Source organism: Ochlerotatus camptorhynchus, unplaced genomic scaffold (assembly GCF_037179485.1).
Source record: "Ochlerotatus camptorhynchus isolate MF236.1 unplaced genomic scaffold, CSIRO-AGI_Acam_v1.1 ptg000319l, whole genome shotgun sequence".
NCBI classification, from domain to species: Eukaryota; Metazoa; Arthropoda; class Insecta; order Diptera; family Culicidae; genus Ochlerotatus; species Ochlerotatus camptorhynchus.
This window is the reverse complement of record NW_027040807.1, coordinates 1,541,279-1,558,322: the sequence shown is the minus strand read 5'-3', so window position 1 is coordinate 1,558,322 and position 17,044 is coordinate 1,541,279. Positions and strand designations below refer to the sequence as shown.

At 37.4% G+C, this 17,044-nt stretch overlaps 1 protein-coding gene across 3 annotated transcripts in view; it reads right to left on the bottom strand.

Annotated features, from left to right (window-relative positions):
* Nucleotides 1-1,123: 1,123 nt before the first annotated feature.
* coro (protein coronin) overlaps nucleotides 1,124-17,044 on the bottom strand; it is a 45,475-nt gene continuing 29,554 nt past the window's right edge. For 2 of the 3 annotated variants that reach the window (XM_065229690.1, XM_065229691.1), the window contains exons 3-6: nucleotides 9,465-9,587; nucleotides 3,122-3,973; nucleotides 1,528-1,788; nucleotides 1,124-1,456 (exon numbers count right to left, since the gene is read on the bottom strand). In XM_065229690.1, the coding sequence (XP_065085762.1) occupies nucleotides 1,175-1,456; nucleotides 1,528-1,788; nucleotides 3,122-3,973; nucleotides 9,465-9,587 (1,518 nt within the window). In that variant the 3' untranslated portion in view covers nucleotides 1,124-1,174. The remainder of the gene's footprint in view (nucleotides 1,457-1,527; nucleotides 1,789-3,121; nucleotides 3,974-9,464; nucleotides 9,588-17,044) is intronic. The other variant, XM_065229692.1, reaches the window with a different exon arrangement.

Sequence of the window (17,044 nt, the reverse complement as noted above, 5' to 3'; positions counted from 1 at the left end):
CTCACTGATAGTAGAAATAGTTTTCAATGTGATGTCACAGGAAGATTTGTTTGCTCTCAATTTTGATATTTTAACCGTTAAAACAACAAAAACGACAGCAACCTGAGTAATCATTATCAGCGAAATCACAACATCAAATTTAGATTTTAATTTGATCTCAGACTTTGCTCGGGGATTGTGTCAGGTTTCGCACTGGTCCCAACCCATATAGTAAAAAAAATCGCTTTTAGAAAGGCCCTAGACATAAAGCCAAAATTCGCTTAACCTCAATGCCTCACATTGAAACCAAATATGTTCTGCAGGACCTTATCTGTTAATGTCTTACCATAGTTTTTATGTGTTTGTGTGATACTGGACTCTGAGTACAGAAAAAAATCTTTTGACAGGGTTTTGTGTATTTTCCCCCAACAGTCGGTTTGTTTTTTGAATCAATTTTGTACTATTTTCCCTATAACAACAACACTATAAATCTGGGCCTAAACAAACAAAAACAATCAGCTAATAAATTTATAAAACTAGATAACCGTCTTTCCTTAAAAATGCGCCCTCAAAAAATGCTACTCGAGTTGACTTCATTCGAATGCGAATTTGGTTCTTAATGAATATAATGATGTGATATTGTCTCCTACAGCCAAGAACTGCCGACGCATTCTAATAAAAGTAAATTTATAATAAGTTTCATTCTCTCCTACTTCTGATACTAAATTTACAAAGGTTTTAGTTGTTTTTTGATTTTTAGTTCCACTTAATTAAATATAGGCTTTTTTCGTTCTATCTTAAGTATGCTGTTTTAGCTTCAAGCAACAAGGCATTGTTTTTAACATTCTTCTCAATTGATAGAATTTGGAAGATACACATTCTCTCTCTCTCTCGTTTTGTTTTGCAATAAAAATGAATACAAATAAATATTCTTCTGTTCACACGATATTTTACTTTTATAGTATTAAAAAAAAAACTTTTGTTTGAGCGCTCGCGTTTTCCTCTTTGCTTTCGTGCATACATCTTTCCTGTGTAGCCGCAGTTCTTTTTTTTTCTGTATACCTAAGTTCTCATGCATCAATCGAAAATGAAATAGTTTCTTGCTTTACTAGTACACTGCTTGATGAGTATGCCAATTCCATGATTTGTTCAGGTTGTGTGCTCTTGTATGGGTAATCGACTTTATTGCATTGCTCTACACTTCGTCCGGTGCTAGGTTCGTGTTGGTGTAGTGGCTACCACCGTCGCCATGCTGCTCATCGTGAGTAGTTCCGGTTTGGTTCGTCCCAACGATCGTGGGTGAAGGCGTCGAGGTGATGAGTGGGGCAGAATCGGTTGCATCGGTTGCACCCCGATCTGCCATGGCTTTCATGGTGGCCTCTAGGGAGCGGATGCGATTTTCGTGCTTTACGATGATTGCCTTCAGTTTCCTGAACTCGTCCTCGAATTTGGTGCGCAGATCAGTCAGTGCTTGTTCCTGTTGGAGAAAGAGAAGATGATAGCTTAGATACACTGCGATTCATTTGGAGTATTCGAGAATACGCTTACTGCAACTCCACTGATGATCACCGTTTCAGACTGTTGACTGTTGGTGTTGGCTGGTGAGGTGGATTGCGTCGTTCCGTTTGCAGCGGTTGCTCCATTGGATGTTGCGCTAGATGCTGTTGTCGTCGCTGTTGCACCCGCTACCGGGCCGCTCTTTGGTCCACGAGGTGGCATCTTGTCTAGCACGTTTGACTTCTTGGTTACCGTTAGTGTGGTGCTCTGGGACTGCGAAACGTATCCACCCTTTTCAACGAAAACACGATCCTATTGAGCGGTTTACATACCATGTTCTTGCACTAATAATACTACAAGGTGCCTTACAAACTAAATATGTGTTATTTGGATTCGTATAGAATGAACAATATGTTTGACTGTTCAGTGATGCTTGTGTAGTGAATGTATAAGTAATCGTTTATCGACATGCACAGAAAACGGAAACAATTTATTGTAGATGCTTAATAAGTATAAGTTGAAAAGCAAAATTTTGTTTTGCATTGTTAGTTCGGTCATTCCGTGGACATTTCGCATATTTTAATAGAAAAATGGCATGACAGTTATTGAAAGACAAGCACACATGTGAATGATTAAATAACATCAAAGATCTTTGAGCAACATTTTCACTGTGTAGTTATAACTTCTAGTGCGTAGTGAATATTTAAATTTTGTGACTCAGAGAAAGTGAGCGATGGTCATCTCTGCGTGAACGACCGAATTTTTTGTTTGTTCTTTAATTTTCTTGTCATTTACCGTAGGATCAGCGATGCCATGTATCGTGATTTTTGTACACGATAAAAGTTGGAACTCCCTTATATATTTTGATACCGTAAGGTTTAACTATTTTACTATTTTTTGAGCTATCATACTATCAAATTGGGCAAGGGGGTCTCAACTTTTTTCGTTTACAAAATCAGGATACATGGCATCGTTGCGTAGGATACAAACGATGTGCATTAGGGGAACGAATTGAATGGTGCAGCGCTCTCGCACTAAGCCTGCGCTTTAGTCAGTACTATCATTCACCTTAATTTTAATCGATGAAATTATGTGACATGCATCACTGGTATACAAATGTGTACACGTATTAGCAGCAGATGCAAGCGCATCTTCTGGTCGGTAATACTAGAAAATGAAAGCAGCACAAAAAGGAGATAGCAGTTGCACTCAAGGGGGATTAAAAAAAAAACAAACACACAAAATCATCAACACTTTTCGATGGGGAAGCATCATGCAGGTATAACTGAAAGACAAGCCATTTAACACATATTTTCGTTTGAATTTAATTCAAGAAAATTATTCAGCATGGGGCAGCGTGAATGCAATTGATTTTATGAAGTAGTATTATTGAATGCTGTTATTTACCATTAACGTGAAAAAGGAGATTTGTAGCTGTTTTCCGCAGAACAGGACCAAGACTCGGGCAGAGAAAGTAAAGAAATCAGACACGGTTATCCATCTGATTTCTAGACTATTCAGATATCATAAGCTTCTGAGGATGAAAAGCATTTCCCAGAAGAATGGTTATGATGTTGTCCTGTCCTATTCATGCGTAGTCTGAACTGTGGTAAACGATGATGAATGCATAACTCCTATAACTTACTTTTAGCGACACCAGCTGTGGATCCGCATCCGACCCGGAGATCCAATCTTCCGCCGATATGGACGCTTCATCAGCGAGCGTATCCGGGTAGAGATCCTCCTGGAAGAGTTCACTCTTTCGAGGCACAATCATTGAGATCACCTGGCATAGGCCACTATTGTTGAGCCGGTAGAATCGCGCTAGCTCGCATGTGCTGACATCACATCCTCGCTTGGGCATCAAACCGATGGCTCGTTGGGAATCGGGTGTCTGGAACTGATTGATGTAATGCACAAATGGTTGCTCTGGTGTCACTTCAAAGTAACGGATAACCGAGTCGCCTTTGCCGCACAGGTAGATCAGGTTCGTGTCCGGGTCGTAGAGTGGGAACATCACACCGTTCGATGTGTCCAGGTCTACCATCACAATAGGATCACCTAAAGCGTCCGGCGCTCGTAGAGAATACTGTCGTTCCGAGGATCGATTGAAACCAGTCGTAAAAATAAGGCCATGTCGTAAAAATATTGCCCGTGTTGCTTTCGACCCTTCATGTGCAATGGCTTCAGCTAGCATTTCACCCGAACGGGGATTGAGTATGCGAATTTTTTTATCTTTACATGTAGTCACTAGCTGGGACCCATCCCAGTTCCAGCATGCACTGTAGATCGTATCCGGATGACATTCGATTCGCACCAGCACTTCACCCGTGCCGACGTTCCAGATTACGATGAGGTTGTCTGATCCAGCCGTGAGCAGGACGTTCAACGCCGAAGGGTGCCATAACACAAGGCCTACCCTGCGCTGGTGATACACCAGATCTACAACTGGCTCGGTAATTGTCCGGCTCAGTCCACCATCCGGTATCTGCCACACCTGCAATGAACAAATTGGTAAATGGTTAGTTTGTTTGTCAATGGGTATATTAATGGACACTGTGAACTGTGGCATTATCTCGCGCTATTCGCATAACAGTCCCATGTTCTGTGGAATTCCTATCTACATAGGACTGTTATGAGAAATGGCGGCAGTATACCCATTGATCAAATATGGTTTAAAAAACAAGATCAATGCTGAGTGCCAGGACCATATTGGTCAAATCCCTAAGACTTAATTAAAATTCCACCATATTTTCATTGTGTGGTCAGGACCACTATGATCACACCCCGATATCCTGTTACCTGAGGAAGTGGCAAGATTGTGACTTGTACTAAAACCTATATTAAGAAAGAGAGAGGGTGTTTATGGTTTTGAAGGAAATGAGTTCATCCCTGACTGATTTTTAAGCAATACAATTACTGTGAGAGAGAGAGAGAGAGAGAGAGATTTCAAGAACAGGAACTGTGCCTGTCTACCCGATATAATTTGTTTTTTTTTTTATATTTTTGTTCCACAAGTTTTATTCATTTTCGGTTGTGGAAATTCGGAAAAGTTTTGGTAGAACTTTGCGTAATTTCTCGGTAGTCGTGCCTTGTCCACTTCCAAAACATTTCGAACGACATAACAGAGGGATTACAAATTTCTTTTTAATTCCACTTCCTTAATTGGTTATCCTTGACTGATACGGTTATTTCGTCTACATGTGCAGACATCTTCAGTGCCCTGTACTAATACTCAACTAATACAGAAAAAATCGAAATCGAAGTTACGAACTGCGATTCCCATATAAATATTTGAAATATCATAGTAAATTTATTAATATTTTTCATGTTAAAATCGGTTGCATTGAAGCTTGCATGTTATGTTATATCAGCAAAAAATATGGCAATTCGAAAAACAGAACTGTAACTTAATCTCTGGACGATTTAATTTAAGGGTATGACTGATATGCGATTACTTTGCTTGATTGGACAAACTGACTTGATGTTGTTTTCACATTTTTCATGATCATAGTATGTAGTTTTATCACATAATATGAAAGTAGATGCCAATCGATAGTCGATAGCATTGTTATCTCAATATTTGGCGACAATCCATATGGGACTGCTATGCGATTATTGGCAGTGTAGAAGTCCGCACATTGTAGACGACATACGCGCATCTGTCAAGGATAAGCAATTAACGTTTTGGAAATAAATTAAAATTACTAATCCTTCTCTCTTTACACAGTTATTCCACTATGGATCAGGAAAACCTATTTCTTCTTCTAGGCTTTTTACGCTTCTTTAACGAGGCACAGTTATTAACTCTCAGAGTACTACCAAAGCCTGCCAACTGCTTCTCGGCAACGGGACAGTCATGCTGTGTCACAGCATCGACACGCGGTTTACAGGCTTGGTACTCTGGCTGTTCGTTGAAAGCTTTCTATGTCAACCAATGCATGAATTTGCATATTTTGGGGTAAGTACAAAGATACTCTATGCCCTGGGAAGTCGAGAAATTTTCAAACCCGTCTAGTTTTCTTGACCGGGCCGTGAACCGAACCCGCCGCATCCGGCTTGGTGCCGGATGATACCGTGCTTTTACCTACTAGACTACGCTATCTGAGGTCTGAACATATCATGCGGCACCCTAATTGATATATTTAAGAACTCAACAAAAGTTCAATGGCAGTCAAAAATTCGTCAAGCTTCGTATACAATTTGGACTTCTACATCAACACATGTCAGGCAGCCTTCAGGTTCAATTGGTTAAACTTGGTGAGTTCGTTCGATTTTGTAAATTTTTATCTTTTCAAACCAGTAACGTTGGGAGATCTACCACCGAACCCTAGTCATGACAACTTCAAACTAGGGAATCAGGATTTTCCAGTAATCGAATGATCACATTTTAGTCCTTGTTACTTTTGACTTGACAATAGTGACAAGACTCGGGTAGTGACCACCGCGCCGTTATGTAAATTTCAAATCAAAAATATTGTTTATGTTCATAGATTTCACATGATCTTTTTTCCCTTTGTCCTTCTCCTTTTCCTTTCCCTCTTCTCTCTTCAGAAAGTGAGTAATGGCGCTATAGCCATAAGTCATAAAAGGCTAGGACAAGAGTTAGTGCTCATGCCTCAACCGTCAGAAGAAAATGGAGCATCACTTAGCCCTTTCTAGCCTTGATGCTTCCACCGACTAACCAATCATATAATTACCAAAATCGGAAGGTACGGTACGAAATCCATTTATTGGATTCTGAAGCATCGTGTTTAAATCTTCGATTTAAACAGGCCCGATGTTTTCTGAATCATCTTGCCCCATAAATGCTGCACAGTAGGCCTGGCCGTTTTGATATGTGCGACGCATCTTCAATGTGAAACATATATTGAATAGATAAGAAACATGATGTTGGCATTTCAGTACAGGGGAGGTTACTTGGGGAATGCTGAGGAGATTTCCTAAGGAAAAGAAGTAATACCACCGACGAACCGACGTACCAGCTCATAGAAGCTGCATTCAAATTCTTGCCCAAGACGCCATATTTAAAATACGTTAAACACTACCGCATTTTCTCATTCGATCGCTTCATATCGTGAGCAAGGACACGAACACACGTAAAATGTATATTGACTTTGGTTTGCGCCTCGTTTGAAAGATCTGATCGCCCATTTGACAGACAGAATTGCTCATTTGAAAAATCGAATTGCGGACAAACATAATGCTTCAGTGGCATGTCGTTTAATCGGTGGTAATACTAGCTATGTATATATATCCAAGCAGAATTCTCAAAGGTTTTGAAGAATTTTAACATCATTTGAGGAAAAATTAATTGAAATCATGAGGAGAATTCCAACGAAATTCAGTGGATAATTCCAGGGCTACAAAGTCGGAACAGTGCATTTTTGGTAGCCCGGAGTCACAGCTAATACTGTTTTAGTGATTAAACAGTAAGAATACCTCTGATTTGGACCATAGATACTACAAAAGTGCCCTCGACTCCGACCCAGAATTCAGAGGGAAAACGGAAAATAATTTCTTTGAAATACTTTTGAATTTTCCTAGGAAATAACAAGATTTCTGATAACAAATCTAACAAAGGAATTCTGAATCTAATGATAGTTTGATAGGAATTCTAAGGCAATCTCCAATTTTAAGAGTTTGAAGGGCATTATGAGAAAAATTCCAAGTGAGTTGTATGAAGGATATTTAAAACCAGAGGGATTTCTAGGGATTTTTTTTAAAGATAATTTGAAGGTTAATTTTGAGAGAATATTTGGGGAATACGGAATGAACTCGTAACCAATTTTCAAGGGTATTTCAATGAATCTGTGGGAGCATTCCAAGCAAAATTTTGAAGGATTTTAAGCGATCAGTGAGGAGTTCCTAGAAAGGTTGCATGATAATTCAGAGGTTATTTCCCATATAATACTGAGAAGAAATCCATAATTGTTTTGAACCATTCAACCGTAAGGTTGCCATTCACTGCTTGATCTTCTTTTACATCTATACTTTGCATGCTTTTCATTCGGGGGCTACTTTGGACACATTCGAATCTGTTGAACCAAATCAAGTAGATTTAAGAATCGATGCGAATGCTACTGGGTCTGCAGTATTATCGATCATAAGAAACCCCAAGGAAATATTATTAAGCGCTTTTCAGAACTAAAGGGTGTACCGTTTAAAATCCGCACACACTAAAATTGCTCTAACTTTTGATCCGTTGGGTAAAATTAATTGAAATTTTGCATAGACATAGTTTAATGTGTATTGTTTACACTCTATGAGTTGATTTCATCAGGTACGAAAAAAGTTTTCAACATGGCGACGAAAGAACAGTGCGTGCGCGAAACAGTTTGCAAGAGTACTTTGAGAATAAGGATCGCATCGTGCCATCGGAAAAAAAAGTTGGGAATCGTGAATTCTACGGTGTCTGGCATCATAAAACGTTCGAAGAACGTCTGACTGTTGATCGGAAGCGAAGATCCGAAAAAAAAGCCGTCAGGTCAACGAGAACGATCACAAACGCGTGATTGGGGCCTTTAAACGGAAACCGAACGCCTCAGCTCGAGATGTGGCTAAAAAGTTGCATGTGAGCTTGACTTTCGTGCAGAATACCAAAACTCGAGCTGGGCTACGTACGTTTAAGGTTCAGAAGTTCCCAAACCGTGACGAGAAACAGAATACGGTCGAAAGACCATAAGTTAACGAAACCACACTGCTACGTAATGGATGACTAGACATATGTGAAGGCGGACTTCAACCAGAGTCCAGGAAACCTGTATGTGACTACCAAGGATAAGTGTGATGTTCCCGAGAACCTCCGGACACAGAAGATGTCGAAGTTCGCCAAGAAGTTCTTAATTTGGCAAGCGATTTGTACTTGCGGTAAGCGGAGTACACATTTCGTTACCGCAAGCACCAGGTGTATTTGGAAGAGTGTCTCCAAAAGCGGCTGCTCCCTCTCCTGAAGGCTCATGACGGTCCGACGATCTTCTGGCCGCATTTGGCATCATGCCACTACACGAAGGACGTGCTAGAGTGGTATAAGGCGAATGATGTCGATTTCGTGCCGAAGGATCTGAACCCCTCAAAAACTCCGGAACTGCGCCCAATAGAAAATTACTGGGCCATTAAGAAGGAGCACCTTCTAAAACGACTTAAAGTGGTGAAGAATGTAGAAAAAATAAAGAAAGCATGGATTAATATGCAAAAAATTGTCGATTCTGAGGTCGTGCAGAACCTTATGGCTGGGGTTAAGGCCAAGGTTCGCGCATTCGAATATAAAGGATTAGTATTTACTTCATACGAACATGTTAAAGTTCGCCTTCACACAAAAAAGTGTCGAGAGAAACCCCGTTATACGGTAATTATTTTTGTAAATGATTGAACAAAAATTAATATTTTTGTACAACATTTAATTCGATTGATTTTTATTGAAATAATTTGCGAATTTGTAGAAAAATATTTATGCTAAATATATAGTTAGCAGGGACAGCTCTCTTGAGAACGGTGAATAGCGAAGTAATTAAACAATAGTTAATAGCATTGAAATTTTTGAAAATTTTATTGCTTCGAGATCGCGATCTTCTAAGTTCTAAGTTTATAATTTCTGGGTCTTTCCTTTTTTTCAAGAATCTAGGTTGTTCGCAGTTTTGCGAGTTCTTAGACAATTGTTTGAGATTCCGTACATAGCGAAGTTTTGAAATGCCATGCATTAGAAGTTTTCGAGAAGCTTGGACTTGGAAATATTTGTTTATACAAAGATAGTATATATATGTGAATGATTAGCTGTTTTTTTTTTCGAACGGTTAGGGTATGCATTTGGAAACGTGAAAATTGAATAAATGCTGACGTCGAATGTCGAAAAATTAATCCAAATTTCGGCCTTATGCCTTTCACCAAAAATAAATTTAAACCGCTAGCCCTACCTTAGCAAGCATTTAAAATCCTTCCAAAGATTTGCAAGAATTACACGATTACAACTTCGATCGGCGCATGCTTACCTTAACTACGCAGTCCTCTGATCCGGAAGCGATCACATTGTCATTGTGCGGACACCATGAAATATCTAGAACAGGTCCTTTGTGTCCTCCTACCAACGCATGGTCAGCTGCAATACGTCCGACCTAGAAGAATACAATGAGAAAATTCCATTATCGCTCAGCTCATATCAATCATCTTTGTTTGTGGTTTCGATCACTCGTCGCTTTCACCCACGCGGCGGTCGCTCTTCGTGTCCCCCTACATCTCAATCAATAATTTTCCACCTACGTTCACTACCTTCCAAGGGAAAAATATGGGAGGAAATATTTCGGGCAAATAAGCCAGCTATTAATAGTTTTGCGCACGAGCACCGTCAGATCGTGCCGAACAGAACGGCGTCGAGGGTCATGTTCACTAACCTACATCGCTTTCCCATCAGCGTTTTTCCACGAAGGCAAACCCGAGGGAAACTCTTAACGTTGCGTTCTTGACGCGAGTTTCCACGATTGACCTTAAAGTTTGACAACATGCGCGGGCGTATTTTCTTCGCTTTTGACGTTTTATCGTTTTGCTTGGGCGACTTTGAACCTGCTCGAGTCTCCAACTGGCGGTCCACCAGCGTATGGCACGATCATCGAAAATCACACGGAGAGACCTTTCTTCTCTTTATGGATTTATAAATGTTTGGCGCACCGAAAATAGATTCCACAGCCGCATCCCTTCGCTCGGGAGGTATTTATTTTACAAGCAGCTCGTATACGAGCGGAAACGCAAACGTTGATTTTCCTCACAATTTTCGCATTCTACCAAAAAAGACGACGATTCTTGTTTATTGACCAAAAATAAGTCGTTGAGGTTAAGATGTACTGAACGAGGTGGGTGGTAAAGATGGTGGCAGCTGGGAAGATACTTCGCGAAGCGCGAGAAACGTGACAGTTGCAATTTGGCTATAGCAGTCGGCAGCCGGAGGTGATGCATGCGATTTTATTAGAAGTATGAGAAATATTTGGGCCAAAGTCAAAAATCTGATCATTCATTTTAAATTTAGAGTGACATTAAGGGTGTGAATTATTGTACGTTTAAGACAGAAATAAGTGAGTTGTATCAATGAATCAAATGTATATCTTTCTTGGTTTCAATTACTTACGTTCTTGAGATAATGGATATTGATCAGGGTTGTTATCGACGGTTATCCATTAACAGCCCTGATCAAGATCCTTCGATACAGTTACAATACACAACAAAACAATACCATCCATCTCCCACTGTCCGACAGTGCTTTTATGAAAGAAACTTGTCTGCATCAATGTAACATTTTGATAGATGCGAAAAATTTGAATTCTGGAGATGTAAGGTGATAGCTCTATAGCTATTGTAGATCCAGCGACATATTTTAAAATGACTGCTTATACGCATGCCCATTAAACCCATTTTTATACACAACATGCCGCGCATACATACATTTGCGTTTATCAATTGAATATACAAAAAAACATAAAATGATCCATCAATTCATCACCAGTCACCACGTGTTGGTCGTTCTATGTTTTCTCTGGAAAAATGATAATTATTCATCGAGGGTTTCACGATACCGTGTTGTTAAGACCCTAGCGTTCGATTATCTCATTACGCTTTTGCACCTTCGTTAAGCTGTAACTTTTTTGGAAGTCCCTTACGCAGTCATCATAACCAAAATTTTCCAATAACGATTGGAGCAGTTTCAGGCAAAAAGTGATAAAAAATTGAAGTTTTGAATCGACCTTCTCTGATTTAGATTAGGTCATTTTGGGTCTTGTAAAATTTTCAATATGACTTTCTTGAAAATTTTCTAACTATTTTAATTGTGACAATTGTGGCAACGGAATGTCTCATCAAAATTACGTCTGAGACAAAGTTGTAGAGAAAAATCTTGTCTTTCTGAAAAAAATATGCAAAAAATATACCAATATATATATAAAAAACCAAATAAATATACCAGATTTTAAAAATACTTTATTAAAAAAAAAAAACTTAAAATTATTACTTTTTTAATGTTTAAAACCATAGGCAGATGAAAAGTGACAAGAACTGTTGGTCAAGTTTTTAAACTTTTGTTAGTAAGTTTTTTTTTGTATTTTTTTACAGATAATAATTTAAAAATGTCTCAAACATTTTTTTCTGAGTATAAATTGCATAAAACAACGTTTTAACAAAAAGCTGAAAAATTTGACCAAATGTTCTTGTGCTACGATTTTTGCTAATTTTAAAAATTGGTGTACATAATTTTAAACATTCCAAAAGTTTGTATTTTCTATGAGTTTTTCTCTAAAAGAACAATTTAACAAATTGGACTAAGGCATTTTGATATTTAGGTTTTCATTTTTTTTTTTTAATTTCTACTGGAAATTACTTAATTTTTGTTTGTATATTTCTTCCAAAAAAACATTATTTATCTCAACAACTTTGTCTCAGACGTTATTTAGATCAGAAGAGCCGTTTCCATGCTAAATTTTTTTTAGTGTCAAAGACGCCATTTTGAAAATTTTACAAGATCCAAAATGGTTGAAATTTAGCAAAAATGTGAATCGTTGCCCATAACAAACAATTATGCAAAGTTTCATGCAAATTGGAGAAGGTTAAGTTTTTCCGAATCGTCATTTGCCGTCAAACTGCTCATTGCCAACTGTCTTTGTAAACTCCAAATCGATAAATCGGAAATAGTCAAGTTGTCTGTACTAGAGATGGGCAATCCGTTCACGAACAATTCTAAAGAATAAGTTCTTCTTAATGAACAAATGTTCTTTTGGAACGAATAAAGCAAAAGGAATGAACGGGTCGAAGAACATGAACTACCTACATTGAAGAACTAATACGGTAAAACTAGTACGAGAATGAACTTGTAAGAGAACCATACGGAAGGGAACACAACGGCCAAGAGGAGACTATAAGGTGATCTCACTCGTATCAATTTCAGCCGTTTTGAAATCTCTGAGCTATTTTCTGAGTTCCCCCGAGATTTATTTACAAACATTTCTAGAAACTGCATGAACACATAAGCATATTAGATGCACACTAAAATATTTTCAACTAATGAAGAACATAATTTCACAAACGATTCTAAAAACCACGATGCTATCGATTCGAAAAAAAATCTAGGCTAACCACGTTGCTGTTTCATACAAATTGTTGACTGCCAATGACATAAACAAACAACTGAGTACCAGTTCTCAGAGTTTTCCTCCCTGCGCTGCTTAACGCTCGTTTTCTCTACAAACTGACGAAGTGAGATTACCTTACAGTAGTAATCTTGGTTGCATACGCGTAGGTACACTCAGAATTTTTTCACTCAGATCTTACATGAAAACATATATAGATTTTTTCCATCTAGTTTTTCACGTAAATTTCACGTTTTTCATATGTGGATTGGTTTGAAAGTACTAATATCAATTCACATACAACTCTAATAGGTAGTATAGGATTTGGAAATAAATTTCACTTTATTTTCATGTAGCATCTAAGTGAAAATTACTCAAAGTGAAAAGATCTTTGCCCAATTCACTAGAAAACAACATAGATTTTATGGTACTTTCTAAGTAAACTTTATTATGTTTCCATTGTTAGGAATTTTAAAATTATGTTTAAAGATTATAAAAATTGTATTGTTCAGAAAGCTGATAATATATTCCTATTAAAAACTACCATAAACGAACGATAACTCAAATAATAGAACTATTACACAAATGGTTTGGATGATTCCCAAACACGTCGTTAAGCAAAATAACCAAAACAATTTTATTAGGGATGTCTTATGTGTTCCAGCAACTTCCGGCCAGCTGCACTTCCTCTGCCAATCTTTGGGGTGAGCTCATTCCTCGTTCTAAAAACATACCATAAATAAATGGTGCATCATGACAAAAATAAAACATCATACTTATCAGAAAATTCAACAAATTCAATGGTATTTGTGAATGCAGCAACAACTCGTCAGCAATGCACCGTTTGGATGCCATGTTAGGTTTTGTTAGTGCCATCACCACTCAGAAATTTTCACACTATAAATTCATGTAGAATCTAAGCGAAGACAACATATAAAGATTGATTTGAAGTCGTTGATCTAAGTGAAATTATCTTACATGAAATTCATTTGAATCTTATATATATTCATCTAAGTTTCAAAGCGTATATTGCTTTTAATACGATTTGTAATAAATTTTATTAACGTCATGTACTTTACAGACAATTTTTAATATCTGAAGGCTACGTGTTTTTTCCAGTCAAATTTTTGTGACAAATTTTTTGAATGTACATACGGCGAAGCGAGGTGTTGATCGTTCATCAAGGACCGGTAGATTAATTGTTTTTTTTTACAGATTTCTGAAAAGCAATTTAAAACAACATATGAACATAGGAATTCTGCGAAGAATTAAAGGGGAAGATTCCCAGAAAATTCTGAGATCATATCCAAGAGAGTTCTGAGGAGAATTTCAAAGAAATTTAAAAAAAAAGCTGAAGAGAATTCTGGAAAATTCTGATGATAGTTCAGAAATTCAGAGCAAACTTCAAACGCAGCTCTGAAGAGAATTTCAAGAGAATTTCCAAAAAATGTTCTAAGTCAATTCTGCCTAGTTTACCAAGAAAATTCAATTGAATTTTCTTCGAGAACTCAATAGAGATTTAAAAATGTTGAAGGCAAATTGTTAAATGAATACCATGCGATTCCGTTTGTAATTTGAAGGTATTATCAAAAGAGAATTACATTTTCTCTAGGGCAGTGGTTTGCAGACTGTGCTTTGCGGAGCACTTTAATAATTCTTCGTGGTGTTACTCTTAAACTTGATATATGGTAAAATTGAATTAAAATTGCAACCAATAGCATATTATGGAGCTGGTTTTCATTGGTTTTCAGGTTGTGTAAACATCTAATCTAATCTAACACCAACACAGCCAGTTCATGAAAGCATCCTAAATATACCTCCATCATTTTTCTTGTCTATTTGGTATATGTTGCAGAGATGTGCAAAATATATCAAAACGGGCAGGCCTACTGTGCAGCATTTAAGGGGCAAGATGATTCACAAACATCGGGCTTGTTTAAGTCAAAGATTTAAACACAATGCTTCAGAATCCAATAAATGTATGAAACGTGGACATCTCGTACCGTACGTTCCGTTGTATTGTTATTTATAAATGATTGGTCGTTGGGAGCATCTAGTCTAAAAATGTTAAGGGATGCTCCATCTTCCTTTAGTGGTCCGGACATGAGCACTAACTCTTGTCCTAGCCCTGTATGGTTTGTGGTTATAGCGCCATTACTCGCTTTCTGAAAAAAAGTTGAAGGAACTGTAAAAAGGGAAAAGAAGCTAGTTTTGTGGGCATCTTTAAGAAGAAGTTCACCGAACCGGAAATTAAATTTCTTTTTTGGTGCGTTTTTATTTACCCAAAAATACCGGGAAAAACATAAAAAAAATTCAAGAAAATCAGTTCCCTCCTTAGCTTCCTGAGAAAATTCACTTGCAAAAACATGTTTTCCGTCTCATAATTAAAAAAATAGACGCTCAGCAAAACCGAAAGGTCGCTGTTTCGTGGTTTTTTGTGTCCAGTTTGCACATGAATCCTCCTTAAAAATCAGAAAAAAATGTGATGTCTCTAGGTTTCTGTTATCTCTCGCCAATACCTTTACAAAAATCAAAACGTATTTATTTTTTTCGGAGCCGTGAACTTCCCCTTAACTGGATATCTGTATGTGTGAGTTTGTGTCTTCACGCCAGCTGACCAGAGTTCAACAGTGGAAATAAGGAAAAATACAAGTCTGCATTATCGATTGATTTTAATTAACACCAGCAATGTCTAGAACTCAAAACACAACTTGTTGCCATATATAAATTGAAATTGTTCGCAAAATAATATAAACAGAATATCAGCAACGCCTCTAGCAATAGATGTGCCGCTGGCCGTATTTGTTTTCCTTCTTTTTCAGCTCGGAAAAATAAATACACCGGAACTGCTGCTGGTTTCCGAATCTTCAGCATTCAGGTGCTCCGAAATATCAGAGGTAACCAAAATCGTAAAAGCACCACTACACTTCGCAACCCGTAAATTTAACTCTTGAACCGCGCACTAGAAAATACAAATCTCACGACTGAACCGAAAATAACGGAAAACCCGAATCACAGCTCACACGCCCGGAATTCCGTTAGAAATTCTTATGGAAATAGCCTTCAATTTTTATACTCACGCAATTTCTAGAAAAATCTTATCAAGCGCCTTCAACCAAAAGTCAAAAAAAAAACATAAACGAAAAATATGACAACTGACAAATTTTCGCGTCCGTTTAGAAGCAGGGCAAACTTCGATCGGGGTGGTTCGCAGTCCTAATCGCAGGTTGTGTAAACATCTTAAGCTAAATTCATTATTTTTACGGGCTAGTTCATCTCCGGAAACATAGTTTGCAACTATGAAACTCTGCCCCAGAATCTTAACAAATGTTCGAAGTCCGGAAAAAAAATGTTAATGCCCGGAAATCAAACCCATTCATATTAGCCGGAACCATTATTAAAAAAGTCATAGTTCAGTATGAAACCTAAATAATTATCGAAATGCCACTGAATGTTACAATTATAATTCAAAAAAGTTTATAAACTCATGAGCATTTCCAGCCCAAAACGTTAAAACAAATTTGGTGAAAAAAAAGTTTTATATATTTTTTTTTATTATTTTTTTTTTGATTTTCACAATTTAGTGAAATTGCATATTGCATAGTCAAATAATAATTTATTTGGAATCTACGCATCATTTTTGATAAATTTGCAGATATAAACTTTTTCCTAAGTCCAACCGTTCTCTAGCTAATGCGAGTTTAGAAAATAATAATTATGAATTTTCAACATTGATATGGTGGCTGTCAGACTTACCTGGTTCTATGTGTAGATAGAAGCGGGTAAGTCTGACAGCCACCATATCAATTTTGAAAATTCATAATTATTATTTTTTAAACTCGCATTAGCTAGAGAACGGTTGGCCCGTAGCGGGTATATCGGAGAGTATTAACAAGTTCATAAATTAATACTCTCCGATAAATCCAAATAATCAACAAATCCGCATTGTGCCTTTTCAGGCCTCTTTTAGCTATATAAAACAGCAAAGAAGATTATCTTCCATTTAATTACACCTAATTAATTTTTATATCCATGACAGATACATATTTCGACTACAATGTGCAGTCTGCATCAGTATCTTTCCCACAGAAAGTTTTTTTCTTTCAGCATGTTTTTTTTTTCTCAAAGCACATTTAATTACCTACATCTTTTTCTCAGATGTCATTGTGATCTGATCAATGATTTTCATGTTAGGATTTTTTGAAAAAAATATAATCCTTTTTTTTAATACGCCTTTTTCAAAAGTTACTCCAGAGAAAAAAAAATCATATTTAAATTCAAAATGCAAGCAGTAGCAAGTGGTAGCAGCGAACATTTGAGTAATGTTTCATTCAAACACTCATATCCAACCGATTTGCGTTTTGGGCTGGAAATCCTCATAGTCATATCCAGGGGTTGGAACGTATGCCTTTTTTAACTACACTCGGTTCGTTGTCCTGCGCGACAGTCTGTTTTGTATTGGTACA